The sequence below is a fragment of the Rhinolophus ferrumequinum genome, chromosome 4, assembly GCF_004115265.2.
Source record: "Rhinolophus ferrumequinum isolate MPI-CBG mRhiFer1 chromosome 4, mRhiFer1_v1.p, whole genome shotgun sequence".
Classification (NCBI taxonomy): Eukaryota; Metazoa; Chordata; class Mammalia; order Chiroptera; family Rhinolophidae; genus Rhinolophus; species Rhinolophus ferrumequinum.
In genome coordinates, this window is record NC_046287.1 from 9,009,656 (window position 1) to 9,025,985 (window position 16,330).

General features: G+C 37.4%; 1 protein-coding gene across 7 annotated transcripts in view; it reads left to right on the top strand.

Annotated features, from left to right (window-relative positions):
* ELF1 (E74 like ETS transcription factor 1) overlaps nt 1-16,330 on the top strand; it is a 97,280-nt gene that overhangs the window by 45,027 nt on the left and 35,923 nt on the right. For 4 of the 7 annotated variants that reach the window (XM_033104983.1, XM_033104987.1, XM_033104982.1 and 1 more), the window contains exon 2: nt 6,187-6,487. In XM_033104983.1, the coding sequence (XP_032960874.1) occupies nt 6,416-6,487 (72 nt within the window). In that variant the 5' untranslated portion in view covers nt 6,187-6,415. Of the gene's footprint in view, nt 1-2,571; nt 2,694-5,505; nt 5,598-5,700; nt 5,822-6,186; nt 6,488-16,330 lie in introns of those variants that run through there. The other 3 variants (XM_033104985.1, XM_033104984.1, XM_033104986.1) reach the window with 3 other exon arrangements.

A 16,330-nucleotide genomic window follows, 5' to 3' on the forward strand; every position in this document is an offset into this window, starting at 1 on the left:
TCCCTCCACCCCCACTTGCAATGAAGATGCCTAAAGCTGGACAGCTACTTAAAAGATACTGCTGGTAATATATGGATTCCAAGAATATATTTTAAAATTTTTCTTAAATTTCTTGAGTATTTGAAATAATGTAAAGGTTGGAGTATAGAAATGTTTTCTTTTTCAATTAAGTTATGAGAACTCTGAATGCAGTGGGGAATGATTTGTTCCTCTTGTGACATTAGCTTGTATTTTTTCCCCTTCTCTTTTGTGTATAGAGTACATGAATTACAGAAGGCTGTATAGTGAGATTTACTTTACAACTGGTGTCATTTTTTTTGTTTGTTTCCTTATTCAGTAGGAACTGAGAGACTAACTACCCTTGTTTGGGGGAGGTTCAAATTTGGTTAACTGTAACTACATGTGGGTTTGTTATCATTTTGTCCATATCCACAGTTTTCAATGTAAGTGACAGTAATACTGTATTTAAAAAATAACTAGCAAGAAAAATGTCGCTAAATTTTTTTAAAAAGTATTTTAATGAGTTATTTAGTTGTGGTAGCTTTATTAAAAGGCTTAATAATGTATCCTGTTCGACCTGGCAGTACCATTTCTGGGTATTTATCTGAAGAAATCCAAAACACTAGTTCAAAAAGACATGCATCCATATGTTCATTCCAGCGTTATTTACAGTAGCCAAGATATGGAAGCAACCTAAGTGTCTATCAATAGATGAAGGGATGAAGAAGAGGTGGTGCATGTATACAATGGAATATTCCTCACCTGTAAGAAAAAATGAAATCTTGCCATCTGCAACAACATAGATCGACCTGGAGGGTATTATGCTCAGTGAAATAGGTCAGACAGAGAAAGACAAATAACCACAAATTCCAATACTTATATGTGGAATCTAAAAAAAAAAACAAAATAAATAAACAGATAAGACAAACTCATAGAACATTTTGATGGTTGCCAAATGTGAGGGGGTTTGAGAGGCTGGGTGAAAAAAGTGAAGGGATTAAAAAGTACAAACTGGTGGTGATGGAAGGAGAACTGACTCTGGGTGGTGAACACACAATGTAATTTATAGATGATGTGATACAGAATTGTACACCTGAAATCTATGTAATTTTACTAACAGTTGTCACCCCAATAAATTAAAAAAAAAGAAAGTACAAACTGGTAGTTACAAAATAGTCATGGGGATGTAAAGTACAGCATAGGGAATATAGTCAATAATGTTGTAATAACTGTATGGTATCAGATGGGTACTAGACTTATTGGGGTGATCACTTCATAAGTTATATAAATGTCTAATCACTATGTTGGATACCTGAAACTAATACAATATTGTATGTCAACAAATTGAAAAATAAAAAAAATATTTTAAAAGTTTTCTTTTCACTTCTTAGGCTAAGTGAAGATGTAAAGCAAGATGGTATGATATGCTAGAGCTTGGGGAGAGAACAATAATAGTAAAACTTTAAGATTTAAAGCAATAATAGAAAAATCTACAAACATGTCTGCTTCAGTTGTTCCAGGTAAAAATATGATTAAAAATGATTTAACAGGCATCAGGAGGTTGCATGAAATAGTGGCGAGACCTTTGCTACATTTGTGTAAGGGATTTCTTACATTTCCAGGTATTCTGCTAAAGAAAAGTACTAATGAAATTCCATTAATGTAGACATAGGGGCCTGAGTATAGATCTGGGCTGGGCAGCTGGGCCTCTCTTGGAGTTGGTGGCCTATTATCTTCCAAAGGGTAGCAGTGATTTTTTTTTTAAATATTGTTATGAATCAATGGGTTTTTAGACCCTGTGTTTAAAACCCTTTTGAAGGAAACTTAAATTTGTATGCAATGAGGGATTAAGAAAGCAACTGTGAGAAGTATTAAAAACTGATTTTGACTATAATGTTTTTATACCTGAAATCTTTTATAGTAAATTAAACAGAAATTAAGCGCTTAAATTGGTTGTAGTAGCCAGTACTATGGCTGAGGGTTTTGTGTTTACAACCAGTAAATTCATTTTGTGCGGAGCGAGGCATCATGGAGCTCTGTGTTAAGAGAAGCTTGCCAGACAGGGTGAAGCAACTGGATTTATCAAACCGTTGTCAGATTTTTTGGCACTGGAATAGAATTATACTTTTGCTGCTAATGGGTTCCGGTGTTCTTTGTTGGCGTCTGGCAAATAGCTGTGGTGAAGGAGACTCCCAAGGAGTGTGGAGATGAGGCTTAAGGAATCATTAGTTACCTGGCATGCACCTGTGACATATCTCTGGCGCTATACTTAGACTGTAATGAAGCTGATGCTTATTGAGTAAAATTTATGTGCCAGGCATTCTGCACATGCATTTTGCACCTCATCTTCACAACAATCCGAGATTTTGGTGTTATTTATTATACCCATTTTACAGAATGAGGAAACTGTGGCTTACACCTATTGTGCAAAAAGAAGGGGCTGACACTAAGGAAATTACTTGTCTAAGGTCACAGTGCAGAAAGTTCAAACCCTAGTGGTCTGACTCCAGGGCCTGTGTTCTTGTTTTGTTTGCTTTACTAGTTCCCCTTAAATCTGAAGCTTATTTGGGTGAGAAGAAGTTAGGAAGCGTATTGCTGAGACATTCCTCGGGCGTGTCTCCTTGAAGAGGAAGAATATGGTCCTGGCCCAGCTGAAAGGTGCAAGAGCCAGGGAGGGAAGATTTCATAATTTGGTAGGTGCCCACTAGATGCCCTCTCAAAACTGCAAGTGAGTTAACTGTTTATGTCTTTGTGTTGAGTGAACAATTTTCACTTATCTTTTTCCTTGTTCTTTCTGAAGACTAAGTGACACTTTAAAAATGAAATATATTTGAAAACTATTAAGACAGCACAGTATTCCTGCATATAATATATATAGCTAATAAAACCTTATAGTTTGTTAAAGCAGAAGCCTTTTCTCTCCTCAGTCTGAGTACCCATATTTTTCCACACTGCAGCAGTTTTGAGGAATAAAATGGTAAGTTCCGTTCCGGACATGTTTTGGGCACATTCCCTTTGAGAGGCACCAAGATGGACTTAGCTAATAGTTCAGTGAGTGGACTTGGAGAGCAGGAGCTGAACTACAGATGGAGATTTATTTTTTCCCCGAGTTGATGTATGTATTTGCTTAGAAATCTCTGTTCTAAACTATGACAGCATAACAGATTTGGGTAGGTTTGGAGGCCAGGCTGTACATTACTCATGAACAAGTCCTGATTTAGGAGATGGATGCTGGTTATGGATGTTTTGCTTGCAGACTGTGAGACCTTGGACACAGAGACTCAATTAACTCATGAAAAAATTGAACTTGATCTAGATGTTCAGTCTCATCTATCACTGAAAACTTTTAATACATGGGGCTTTGTTATTTAGGTACCTCTTGTATGTATAGGTGGTACCGCTGGATCCGGAATCAGACAATTCCTTCCCAGCAACAACCTTGGTGCCATGGGTTGTATAACTCCTCAGAAGAGAAAGAGCAAAAAGGGGAAAGAGTGAGACAAGACAGACGGTCAGAAGCCTAATGAAGCCAATAAAATAAGAGCTTTTCTTTACTGACACATTTTCAGTTAGGAATTTCTCTGTAGAAATGAACAAAAGCTACCCACCAGAGTAAGGGGGTGTCTTTCAGTGGTAACAAATGGCTTCATGAAATGGGCAGTCATTGCAGTTTGGGTTTATTTATTGCTGCTCATTATTAGTGTGTCCTGTAAGGTCTGAGCACATTAATTGCCTCTCCTTATTTTTGAGATTAAGAAAATTACATTTGTTAAAGCATAATATTAATAGCAATGTGGAACTACTAGTAAGAAAAGGTCCGTGATTGCAGTGGAAAAGAAAGTGAAACTTAACTTTCCATAGATGTATTCACGTTGGTCATTGGTACAATGTCACTTTGTATTTGCGAACAATCGGATTTTGAAATAGTTTTTTTTGAATTTAACCTTTTACAGAGAAACTTTTGTATCAGGAGACATCCCTTGATTCTGATTGTACTTTCTTACTGTGGTTTTCCAAGTTCAGGATAATGGTTTCCTCACTATGATAAGTACTGCAGTCAGAGTACTTCTGCAGATTTGAGATCTTGCCCCCTGGCCTATGTCTTCAGTGTGGCTCACATAAATTCTTATAAAATTCTCTAAAACAAAAAAAGTACCAGTCATTCTCTATAAAGCATGTGTGTAGACATAGCTGAAATATCTAATGATAGATTTTTAAAACAATATCTGTCATTCATATAATTCTCATTCATTATTACTGTGAGCACACAGGTTTGGGAGGTGCAGCAGGAATTTCAGACAATGGTTACTTAACTGAGAGGCTTTGCTCTAATTATTTCTGTGCCTGGCGCATTGCTTTGCGAATAATAGGCACTCAAACATTTATCCAGTTGTATTAGGGGGACATAATTTTCAGATGCGAGACAGTGTACGGTGAGTGCCCATTTTGTGGTGTGGTCCATCCGTATGTGTGTAGGTTCATATAGGTCAAGGCAGAGCGGTTGGGAGCCTTTATGAAAGAAAGGGTGTTTGAGTTGAGGATTGAAGAATGGAAAAGGGGTGAACGGATGCTCAGAGGTAGGAGAGGTATTCCCGGAATGGGAATAACAGGAGTTGATGAGGGAGGCAGGACTGACTGTAGTTGTGTGGAGGACCACAGGAAGGCAAACCCAGCACAGAAGAATTGGGTCGGGTGATAATTTAAAGGAAAAGATGATAACGATGTTCAAGGTCATATGTGTGTCTTACATTTACATGTCTGTCTATGATCAATTTAGGTCAAAGCACTTTTTTCTTTCCCTCTAGATACGGTACATTACTCAAAATCTACCCAAAATGTGCTAAAAATACCCAGTGTTGGAGTTGTTAATGCATTATGCTTGAGCCGGGTGGGGTGGATGGATGAGTGTGGGAAACAGCTGGGTTGGAATTCAGTGAGTAGAAATATCACTTGAACTGAATTATTAGCCCTTACTTTATTTTGATTTCCAGTTAGGGAAATCGGTCATCCACGATGACTCATGGAGGCCAGAATATATAGGGACTTAATTGTCTTTACTGAAATTAAAACACTGAGTAGATGATTTGGCTAGCACATAGGAGCTGGATTTAACGTTTCAGGGAAACTCGCTTACCAGCCCAGCTTCATTCCTGAGCTCTCTTTACAATTAAATTGTAAATGCTGTTTGAAAGAACTAGATGCTATTTGTGATTATTTTTATATCTTTTTCTTTTCATTCACATTTATGACCGTAACCATGTGATGCAATATTTAATAAAATTAAGATAAACTTTTAAATTAAATTTTTCCTTTTGTTAGTAGTGGCAGGTTTTTTTTTTTTGTTTGTTTTTGTTTTTAAAGGCATACATCTTTGGGAAGTACTTCTTAAGCATTTCTCCCTCCACTGTGAAATTGTTTTCACTCTTAAGTTGCGCTTCTGTTTTTCTCCTGTTGTAAAGTGCAGTTCTTTGCATGTTCTAATTTGCCATGACGTGGTCAAGTGCTGTTTCCTTCCTGTTGCTCGCAGGCCTGTGCTAGAGATAAGGATACATTTCAGTGCATTAAAAACGAAGCTACTGAAGACAGGCTTACGCGTGGTAAAGCCTTCTGCTTATCAGAAAAGTTTGTAAAGAGTAGAAAGAGTGGGCTTTAATTTCTGCTTATTTTTAAAAGCTCTTAAAATAGTACTTACTAAACTTTAAGTATTTTAGACAGATTTTAAATCCTTATGTATACTAGGCCTAACAGGGATACTGTCTGAATGTTTCTGTTGAGGCAAAAATATACACGACAAAATCTCTCACGGAGATGCTTTTGCTATGTATGTGGTTTGCTGGGTTAGTGGAGAGAAGAAAATTGTTCTTATGTCCTTTATTGCAACTGTAAACTTCATTACTGCTGGGTGGATATATGTATATTTTTTAATATTTGGTACTTTAACGGTATTTTAGGGCACTTTAACTGGGGGTGGAGGTGGGGGGGTCGGGAATGGCTTCATTTTCGGCAATGAGAGGTGATTTTATCTTAGCCGGAATGAAATCTTCAAAGAAAATTTATAACTTGGGGAGAAAAAAAGCCTGTGTTCATTAACCATGTTGATTGGAGACAGTGCCCTTGGTATCAGTTGTTTTATTCTAAATGGGTATGATTGCTTTTTCGTAACTAACTTAAGCTTTTGTTTTTCAGGCCAAGAAGTCCTAGAGAAGAAACATTTCGGAAAAATTGCCTCAGTTTGAATAGAATTATCAGTGAGCCAAGAAAATTTGAAGCACCTTCCCTAAAGAAAACCTGGGTACACAGTAACTTCACAGACTTGGCTAAGGGATTTTTACCCGACTTGTCACTGGATTCTTCTGCCTGATACTTGAACCTGTTTGGAGTTTTTCTCATGTGGATCTAAGGGGAATGCTTTATTATGGCTGCTGTTGTCCAACAGAACGACCTAGTATTTGAATTTGCTAGTAACGTCATGGAGGATGAACAACAGGTATGAGACCCAGAAAGAATTGGATTTTAATAATTTTATTACTAGATTTCTCCATTTGTAGCAGCAATTATTTCTTTGAAAGATAGTAGGAGAAACTTTATTAATACAAAAATTTAGATGTAATTGTGATCTTATGTTTTAGGTACTTGTTAATTCATTTAGAAAGAATCTTATCTTTCTCTTTGATGTGTTAACAAGGAAGTAATACTTTTGGGCGTGAAGCCTGTTTTTCTGTAAAATGACATTTAAATACCTTAAATAATTATTTCAGAGTACTTTGAAAAGTTTTAGAGGATATAATACCAAGACAAATTTTCTTTTAGTGTATGGGACAAGTGATTGTCATAGTTGCTTGAAGTAATATAGTTTTAAGTATGTGGTTAATTAATATTTATAATCCGGGGCTGTTTTTTCAAGCAGATGAGAAGCTGTGAGTAGTCCGGTAGTCATGCATCATTTCAGTCCAAGCATGTGACTGAGGAAGTTACTTTACTTCTCTACATCTAGGTTTCGGCATCTTTTGAATGAGGGGATTGAACTGAAGAATTTCTAAATTGGCTTTCATTGAATGAATACAAGATGTGCAAATGAACTGTTTCTAGAATGTCAGAAAGATCCAAGAGATGCTGAGAAAAGGATCTGTTAATTCTAGCCTTTGTTGGGGGAGGGCTAGAGGTTTTTGGGACTTGATCATTTGCTTCCTTTTTAAACAGGTTATATGGGAATGTGAGATGTGATGCAGGAGAAATGATTGTTAGACTGGGGAAAATATTTTGAAGACTGGTAGGTTTAAAATAAACCCCATAAAGTTCATTTATACACTGAGATAATCCTAATTTCAAATACCTAACTTTAATAGGTCAATTGTAATGTGTCTTTCTTGTATTCTAAATCAACATGAGCTTTGGGTAGGGAGGAAAAAAGTTTGAGGGAGAGGATTGCATGGTCCCAATTAAAAATATGTTAATACTTATATGAATCGAATCCAGAGACCATAGAAAAGCTATTTTAGGAGGAGTAAGTGTTTTGAATTTGTGTTAAAGCAGGATGTTTCTGTGTATGTTAAGGTTTGAAAACAGTGTGTTGGCTGTGCAGCCCTTTTAGACGAGAGGTCCCAGGTTTGATGTGGTGAGATCTGTTCTCGGGATGTGGCTGCAGAGGACAGAGCTCTAAGCCACTCCCTGGCGTGCGCCCGCGCAGTGGTCGCGACACACTTCTGACCAGGAGGGGCACGTTTTGCATTATGGGTAGCATCGTGTGTGCATCCACGTAGCCTTACAGGAAATTCTGTAAAACAATACTTACCCTTACTGCGTATGCTGTGGTTCGTTTACTTGGGAAGGTTACTACCGTCCTGGGGTAGGGAGGTGGTGCTCTTAGCATAACATCAGAAAGCACGTGTGTGTATTTCCTTAAATTACTCATTTTTATCTAACAAAAGGAAGGTACGTTTCGTGCACGTATTATTATAAGGACTTTACAAATATTAAACATATGAGGCAAGTATTATTATCCCTGTATTACAGTGAGGAAATTGAGACATAGCGAGGTTAAGTGACTTGCCTAAAACCAGACAGCTAGTAAATAGTGGGGCTGCAATCTGTACTCAAGCCGTTTGACTCTCACGAATGATGTTGAATACTCTTGAAATGATATATGCTTGTCTTACTGTATTATAATCAGTGTCAAAGTGTTTGAAACAAGTGGTGGGGTTTGCAGTTCTTCATTCTGTGTCCACAATCATAGCAAACTTCACTGATTGACAGGGATTCACAGATCCAGCAGCGTCCGCCTTACTAGCATCTTACCCAACCTGTGCTTCTGCTTCCTGGTTTGTTTGCTCGTTAAATGTTTTTAATTTTAAAGTAGTGACATCCAATTATAAAAGGAAGTCCCCTAATATAAAAATACGTAAAATAAATGGTGAAAGTCTCTCTTCCCCCTCACTCTTTAATCCTGTTCTTCCCCCAAAGATACCATTATTGACGATTGATGTTTAATTTTTTTTAGACAAAAGCCTAAACAGAAGAACGATACAAAACCTACGTACAGTGTTTGTTTTTAAGATACAAATGAAAGTATGCCAAACCATTTTGGTGACTTGTTTGTTTACGCTTATGTATCATTTATTTTTTCACATGAAGGCTGGACCATTATTTATTTTACTGGTCTCTGATCATGGACAATTGTCTATTAACAGTATTTGGCTATTATAAACATCATTGCAGTAAACATCCTAGCTTGGGTGTGGTTAAGAACTCAGATATTGGAGTCACAACACCTGGGTTTGAATCCTCACTTCACGTGAACTCTGTGAATTTGAGCATGTTACTTACCCTCTCTGTGCCTTGGTTTTCTTGTCTACAAAGTAAAGATGATAATAACAGACCCAATCTTGTAGGGTTGTGAGAATTAAATGAGTTGAGATATATAAAGCTCTTAGGACCATGTTTGGCACAAAGCTAATACTCACTGAGCTCCATCATTTTGTTACTGAATCTGTATGTGTGTAATTATATATAATAGTGTATTTTTGCACACTTAGATGATTATTTCTATAGGATTTCTAAAAATAGATGTACTGAGTTTACTAAAAGCATAAACATACTATCAAGGCATTCTTCAAAAAGGCTGTATCATTTTCTACTGCCACCAATAGTGTATTTTCTAAACGATCACTAACAGATATCTTATTTTTCCTTTTTGGTCTTTTTTGGTGAAAATTACATTTCACTATTTTAATTTGTATTTCCTTGATGGTTAGCAATGAGGTTGTTAAATTGTTTAATTTTTGTCTAATTTTCATTTGAATTTCCTTCAAATCACTTATTAATATCCTTTTGCCCAGTAGGACTTCTTTATATGTTATGGCTATTACATCAGTATCATTCATTATCTTCTAACTAATTAATTGTACAGTTAATAGTTAACTGTCGTTTTGTGACATGAGGCAGATATTTTGTCCCTGTCTGATACAATCATTTAACAATATCTTTATATCTTTTGCCCTAAAGAAATTTTAAATATTTATGTCATAAAATTTACTTTGGTTTTTTGTTTGTTTCTGCTAAGCTTTCCTCACTCCTAAAATTACTAAACATTCTCTTTATATTTTCTTCTAGTATGTTTTATATGTTTAACTCCTCAGTTCAGATGAAATCTATTTTTATAGACTATGAGGTATGGGGAACTGACGACTCTTCTCCCGCAAATGGGGATGTTGGTCCTTCACCATTTTTTGAATGTTTTACGATTTTCACACTAAGACTGCCACCTTTATTATGAATTACCATATGTACAGACTTCGGTTTTGAACTTACTAGTATATTCTATTTCATTCAACTGTTTTTTTATTCTTTCAATATAAGTATCACTTTATAGGTTTGACATCTGATAAGATGCCCTCCCCACAGAAAAATTGGGGGAGTGGGTAGAGTTCTGAATGAATTTTAGAAATAGCTTGTTAAGTTACATAAAAACTCTGTTGGGAGTTTAAAAATATTTCAAACTTTAAAAGTATTTATGTCTTTTATTCTACTTTATGATTCTGTATTTGATCAGCAGATTCCTATAAAATCACTGTTCGAAGGCATCAGATTAGAATATATTTCCTGTTTTCAGTTATGGTCTGTGGTTATAAATGTAGTTCTCTAAAGAAACTGACACCATACATGTCTGGTTACCACCACCTCGATCATTTTCTCTTATATCTGTTCATATTCTCAAAATTGCTTGGAAGAACTCCTTTGGGCAGGGATGAGCAGGGGTTGGAAAAGAAATATCAGCGTTGTTGGTGCTGCCAAGTCATTAAAAGTCTGTTTTTGCTGTCTGTTCCAAACTGGGAATATTTGTAGCTGAAAGAGGCACTTACATATGTGGGAGAGCAGCGCCAGCCGTACTGAACACCTACGTGCAGGTGCCTCAGTTTGACCTGCTTAATTACACAAGTGTGTTTGCCTGGTGAATGTTTGAGAATAAGAAGAAAGGCTGTGGATGCAAGTTTCTAGAGAGAAGGAATCTTGACTATATGCTCAAATATTCCAGAATTTAATTTAATGAAAACAGTTGGTAGTGTAATGCTTTTTATAATTTTGATATTACATCATTTGATGGATCATTTATAATTTTGATATATCATGTTTTTTTCAGTTATTGGTTTTAAAAGTAGAGCTTAGCAAATCATAGTTATTTAAGCTTAACAGACTTAGCTCACTAGAGAGAAGCTTGATGATATGCTTGGGAAAGAGAAACAAATATATGCATAGAATCCCATCACAAGATAAGAAGGTGTTCTTATGACCGCCCTCCTTAGGGTGAAGTTGGCTTGCTCTGACAGCTGATTCCTAGAGGCTAATGGGTCAACTGCCTTGTTGTCTTTTTAACAAGTTGCCCAGTAATTCTCACACTCTGTCTGGGAATCACTACTCAGTGTGACAGAGGAAAGCCCAGAGTGCTGTGGACACAGAGAAGGGAGGCTTTGATTGTATCGCAACTTTGGGAAAGCTTCACCCTGGAAGTTGCATTTGAACCGGATCCAGCTTATGTGGTGAAGAAGAGGAAGTGTTCAGTCGAGCGGCGTGCACCCGAAGCTTTGATGGCTTTCTCTTGACTATATAGTCAATCCATACCCCTTACCTTCTGCTTCAAAACTGCTCCTAGTGTGACTGGCGCGCGCGCTTTTCTGTTTTGTACCATCTTAATTTTACCAGCCTACTGTATAATTTTCCCAAATACTTTCCCGCTTCTCCACTGTTTGATCTCCCACATTCATACCTGTTACCTGTTTAAGTTGTAATCATCTTTCAAGATCTTAGGACAAAACCTACTTATTCCAGGAACTTATCCTAAAATCATCACTTCAGGAATTAACCACTTGATCTGCTGGCCCTGGATCACTTGTGAGTGTCATACATTTGCCACATTAAATTTTCACATACACATTACAAATTTCCCCAGATCAGTGCTCACCTGCTTGAAGAAAAGGAGTGTCTCCTCCCCTCTTAATGCTTCCCAAACATTTAACACCATTTATATTACATTTGTTGGTTGGGTCTTCTTAAAGATTTTTCTTCTTCCTCTTACTTCTGTTGTTAAAATGTTGTGGGATATATGTGCTCAGTTACGGCCCTGATCAGAGCAGAAGACCTTCGGGTGATGGGCGCTGACGTCATACCCACAGCTCTCTTGACGACAGTAGGCCTGTTTCTGGGACCGATTTGTCCACATTCTCACTTAGTGGTGGGCAGTGTGGCCAGGTCACCACAGTTCCACTACCGGAAGCAAATATTCATGGAGTCTATTTCGAATACGTATTTTAAAATGTTCTATTGTATGTGCTAGTGAAAATCACCTCAAAATAACTTAAAAAAATTATCACTGAAATTTTAAGTAAAATCCATTAAATGACAGTGATCACATTTATTAAATCTGTTTGGTAGGTTGGATGCTTTTATTTTTCTGTCTACTCTGTTGTAGATTTAAATCGTTTTTCCAAAAAAAGAAAAATCAGAGAAAAGTTAACCTCCAGATAAGAGTTTTCCTATCTGTTGGGAGACTCATTCAGATAGGAGTTTGACATTGTTGTATCTTGAGAATGAGGTTGTATTCTGTAGACTGAGAAAATATACAGAACAATGTAGATCACAGCAAGCTGCCATTTTTCAGCTGGAATGGTAAAATCCTGTTAGGTCAGGGTTAAGTGTACCTCAGTTAGAGTAGAAGGAGTGAGTTACCCGTTCCATGTCTAACTTATTTAGCACCAGGGTGTGGAGGACAGGAAGTTGGAAGGACGCTGCTAACCTGTCCGTGGCCACGGTGGATGCTCTGCTATTTATGTGCAATTCCAGGTGATAACGGGCCAGGCTACCTGTTCTGTTGCCCTGTTTTTGAATCTTGGCAGATCAAGCTTATCAGATCCCTTACAAGTTTGGCCATCTGTAAAACTGACATACAGAGGTCCCATGTTTCTTCCCTGTCGATCTGCAAAAGCCTTCATCAAAGGCGTTAGGCCTCAGAGCCGCCAATGCCAGCCTGATTACCTTTGGGAAACCTCGGACTTTGGGTAAGGCCCGAGGCCGTCTTCACGTTATGTGAAGGGGCACCCCTGCCTGTGACCTAGTGTTCGGCCTGGCTGATCTCCTGCCACCTGTCAGCAGCTAGGAAGCGAGTGGTTATTGTGAAGGAGGAGCTTGTGAGGGGAGAAGTAGAAACTTACTAATACTCTTTTGCAAAGTCTTCCTTTTGTGTCCCCTAGCCATCACACAGAGGCGCAGGACAGCGTCTTAAAAAACAATATGGATGAGCTCATTACGTAGGGTAGGACACAGACTAGAAGAGCTCCAGAAACATTCAGGGGTGAATTCTAGTAACTGGTGTCTGCTGAGGATTTTGTCCTACTCACCGTGCTATGTACCTTACGGGAATTTTCCTATTTGATTCTGCAGGAGTCTTATGAACAGGTACTTTCATTCTCACTTTATAGAAGAGTCAAGTGAGGCTCAGAGAAAGGACTCAATATTTGTGTTTATCCATTCTGTATCCTTTCCCCAAAATGCTACTTTAATGAGGTTTGTGTTGGTCAGTTTTCTGTGAGGATGGAATTAGCAACCTCTGTTCACCCAGGAAGTACTGTCACCTAGAGCAGCCTTGCTAGAGAAGTACGGAAGTTAGGACCTCTTTGATTGCATCTCAGTTTAGCTATATGGGCTTGAAAATTTTTGCCTCCTTTCCATTTCACTTAACACATTACACATAAAGGACAAACGATTTTATAAACAGATAATGTTACTGTGTTACTGGCCTTTTTAATTTGTTTTAAAGCCAGGGTCACCTTCAATACTATTTAGAGAATATTGCTGTCCTTTGACTTAGTGAAATAAGAAGAAAGCTGATTGTTAATGGTTAGTTAGACTGAATTTAACAAGTGACCCCTCACTAATACGCCTGGCTCTTAATAAGCCTAAGGCTAGATGAGTTAGCATACAGACAGGCTTCTCTCGTCTTAAAACACAGTAACCCAAATTCTCAATATTAGGGCCATTCTTTTTTTGTTGTTGAAAGAATTATAATGTAGTGACTGGTAATACATTTGTGAGCGTATCTGTTTCATCTGCCCCACCTAGCGTGACAGGGAGCGCTGAAGTCTGAGGCAAGCCCAGGGGAGAGGAGTCAGGGAAGGAGAATCTTCCTCTCCTAAAAATGATATGTTAGGCGATGAGTTAAATATTTATTATGTATTTCTGTGACTTGTGCACTTTCCCCATTACACCTGATTTCCTGGTAGGGGGAGAAAACACCATACCAAAGCAGACCACATTTAGGAAAAACTTCCATTTAGGAAGGCAGTTTCTGGGAAGCTCAGGTAACTGGTAACTCCGCCCCCCCTGCCCCGCCCAACACATTAGCACATTCAGAAAGAATTTGGTATTAAACATTAACCTGGGAAGTGGTTTTTTTAAAAAAGTGATTGATTTGTGTGCATATCCAGATAAACTGTCTACAACTTCAACATAATAATTGAATTCAGAAAATGGATATTTCTTGTCAAATAAGAGTCTGTGTGATGTGGCTCAGGTGTCAGTTGGGGAACCAGGCACGAGCTTTGTGAATTCGATGAGTTTTTAAATTTCACTGAGCTTTGATTTCCTCCACCAAAAATGATAGAATTACCTCCTAAGGTTCTGAGCATTAAGTGTTTATGTAAAGCTTCAGCTAGAGCCCAGTACAAAGGAAGTAGTCAATAAATGTGGCAGTTACTGTGTTAATGACGTGAGTTAAATAAAAAAAATAAAAAAAATAGCATTAAAAATGTTTTGTGTTCTACTATCCTCTGTATTACTAAATTGTTTTGGACAGCGAGGACATGAAGGCAAATTTTATGAATTGGATACCAGTTAGACAAATTCATTCAGCTTTTTTTCCTAATGTTTTCTTATTTTTTTCTTCAATATTTGAGAATGTGGACTGGCTTGGTTCTAGAATAAGCCAAAAAACTTGTCACTCAGGATTTTAAAAATCTGGCAGTTTGATTCTGTGGGGGAGCACTCTGCTTTACAATTATAACATGTTTTTTGTTTGACTTAGAGTTGTTTGGTTTTTTTGGAGTGACTCTAATTTCTGTCCTTGTCTGTGATCAGCTAGCTAGTATGACTTTTCCATTTTGGGGAAAGGCTTTGTTGTAGCTAAATTGCCTATATGCAGGAATGCCTTGCCTCATTTCATCCTATGATTTGTACATACATAAGATTCTTGTCCAAGTTCATCTTTCAGAAGTAGCAGTTTCCTCTTTAATTATGATTTTTACTTAAAACTTTATATATAGAATCTGCATGTTTAAAAACATTTGTCAATCTGATAGTGACTGCTATGGTGTGACCTCGTCAGTGTGTGAGCAAACATTGAAACCTGGTTAGAATTTACTTCCCAAATATCTACTATTTTTTTTTTTTTACCTCATAACTAATTCTGTTTACACTTAGACACACACAAAACACCCACCAATACATTAAACTTTTAAAGTAGGTACTCTAATAACAAAAGTAAGATTGTTTTCAGTGATTATTTTACTTTTTGAAATTTATGGCCAAGTTGTAATTTATCCTGGCTGAAAGAAGAAAAATCTGGGCAAAGACTAAACGAGGCCAGTTGTCATGAAAGACCTAAACTGGGATTAGATTTAGCTAAATCAACTCCTCAGGGGTTTACAATGGAATTTCAGACATTATCTTGGGGAAGTCTGGAGAGAAGACCATTTCACTTAGACCTTCCTATTTTTCATGGTGCTGTGCAAGAGAGGCTAGGCTTCTTCAGAAACACTGTCTCTTCTGGAGCCAACAGAAGAAAACAAAACATTTTTAGCTGTTGCTCATATGTGTGTGTGTGTGTGTGTGTGTGTGTATACACACACACATATATATGGTTTACAGTCTTCTCCACATACAGCTCTATTCTCACAGAGCACCCTGTGATCCAGTATTCTTCCCATTTTCTGTAGTAGAATATTATCTCATTTATTGCTGGCTGAGTAGAAGAACTGCTATATTAGATTCTGTAACATTCCTGGGGCAGGGTTACAACGGCACCCAGAGCATTGTTCAAAATAGCATAGTTTCTTTACTGAAGTTATTTGGATTCCAATTCTTATTTAATAACATTCTTTGAGGGTATCTATTAGTGGATAATTTGTCTTATTAGCTGTTTATTTTCTCATTAATTTTCTTGACAGTTCTTGATTTGTTCATTTATATTTCTATTAGAGATGCAGAACTGTATGGGGATTTGATATATCGTTTGGGCTACTGCATTAAAGCATTTGTTAAATTTTGGAATGGTAGCAATCGATATTTGATATTTTGTTTAAAATGAAAATGCACTAGTAACAACAACAACAAAATAAAAATAGGAAACTGCCAGGGAACAATCCCCACATGTATAAATCTGGCAGGCCTGAAGAGTTTCATGGGCAAGTTATTTTAAATTGTAATGAATCATTTAAACAGTTTTCAGTTCAGAGAGAGAAGTGACCAAATTCGTTTTTACAAAGCCAACACAACACTGATAGCAAAACCTGGCAAAACGCATGCACATCCACTCACAGGAGGCTGATCTCCTGATGGGTGTGTGGTTTGTCTGTGAGCTGATGTTGCTGCCTCTGACCTTGGCCCAGGTCCTGCAGATGAAATGCATTTTCCCCTTTGGTCCTCACAATAACCCTGTACAGTACGACATTTTTGTTATCCTCATTTTATGAACTAGAAAGCCTTTATCCAGAGGCATCTCAGAGGTTGAATGAAGGAATGAGTGTGGCCCAGAAACACCCCTGTAAGGTGACAGCACCTGCATTGG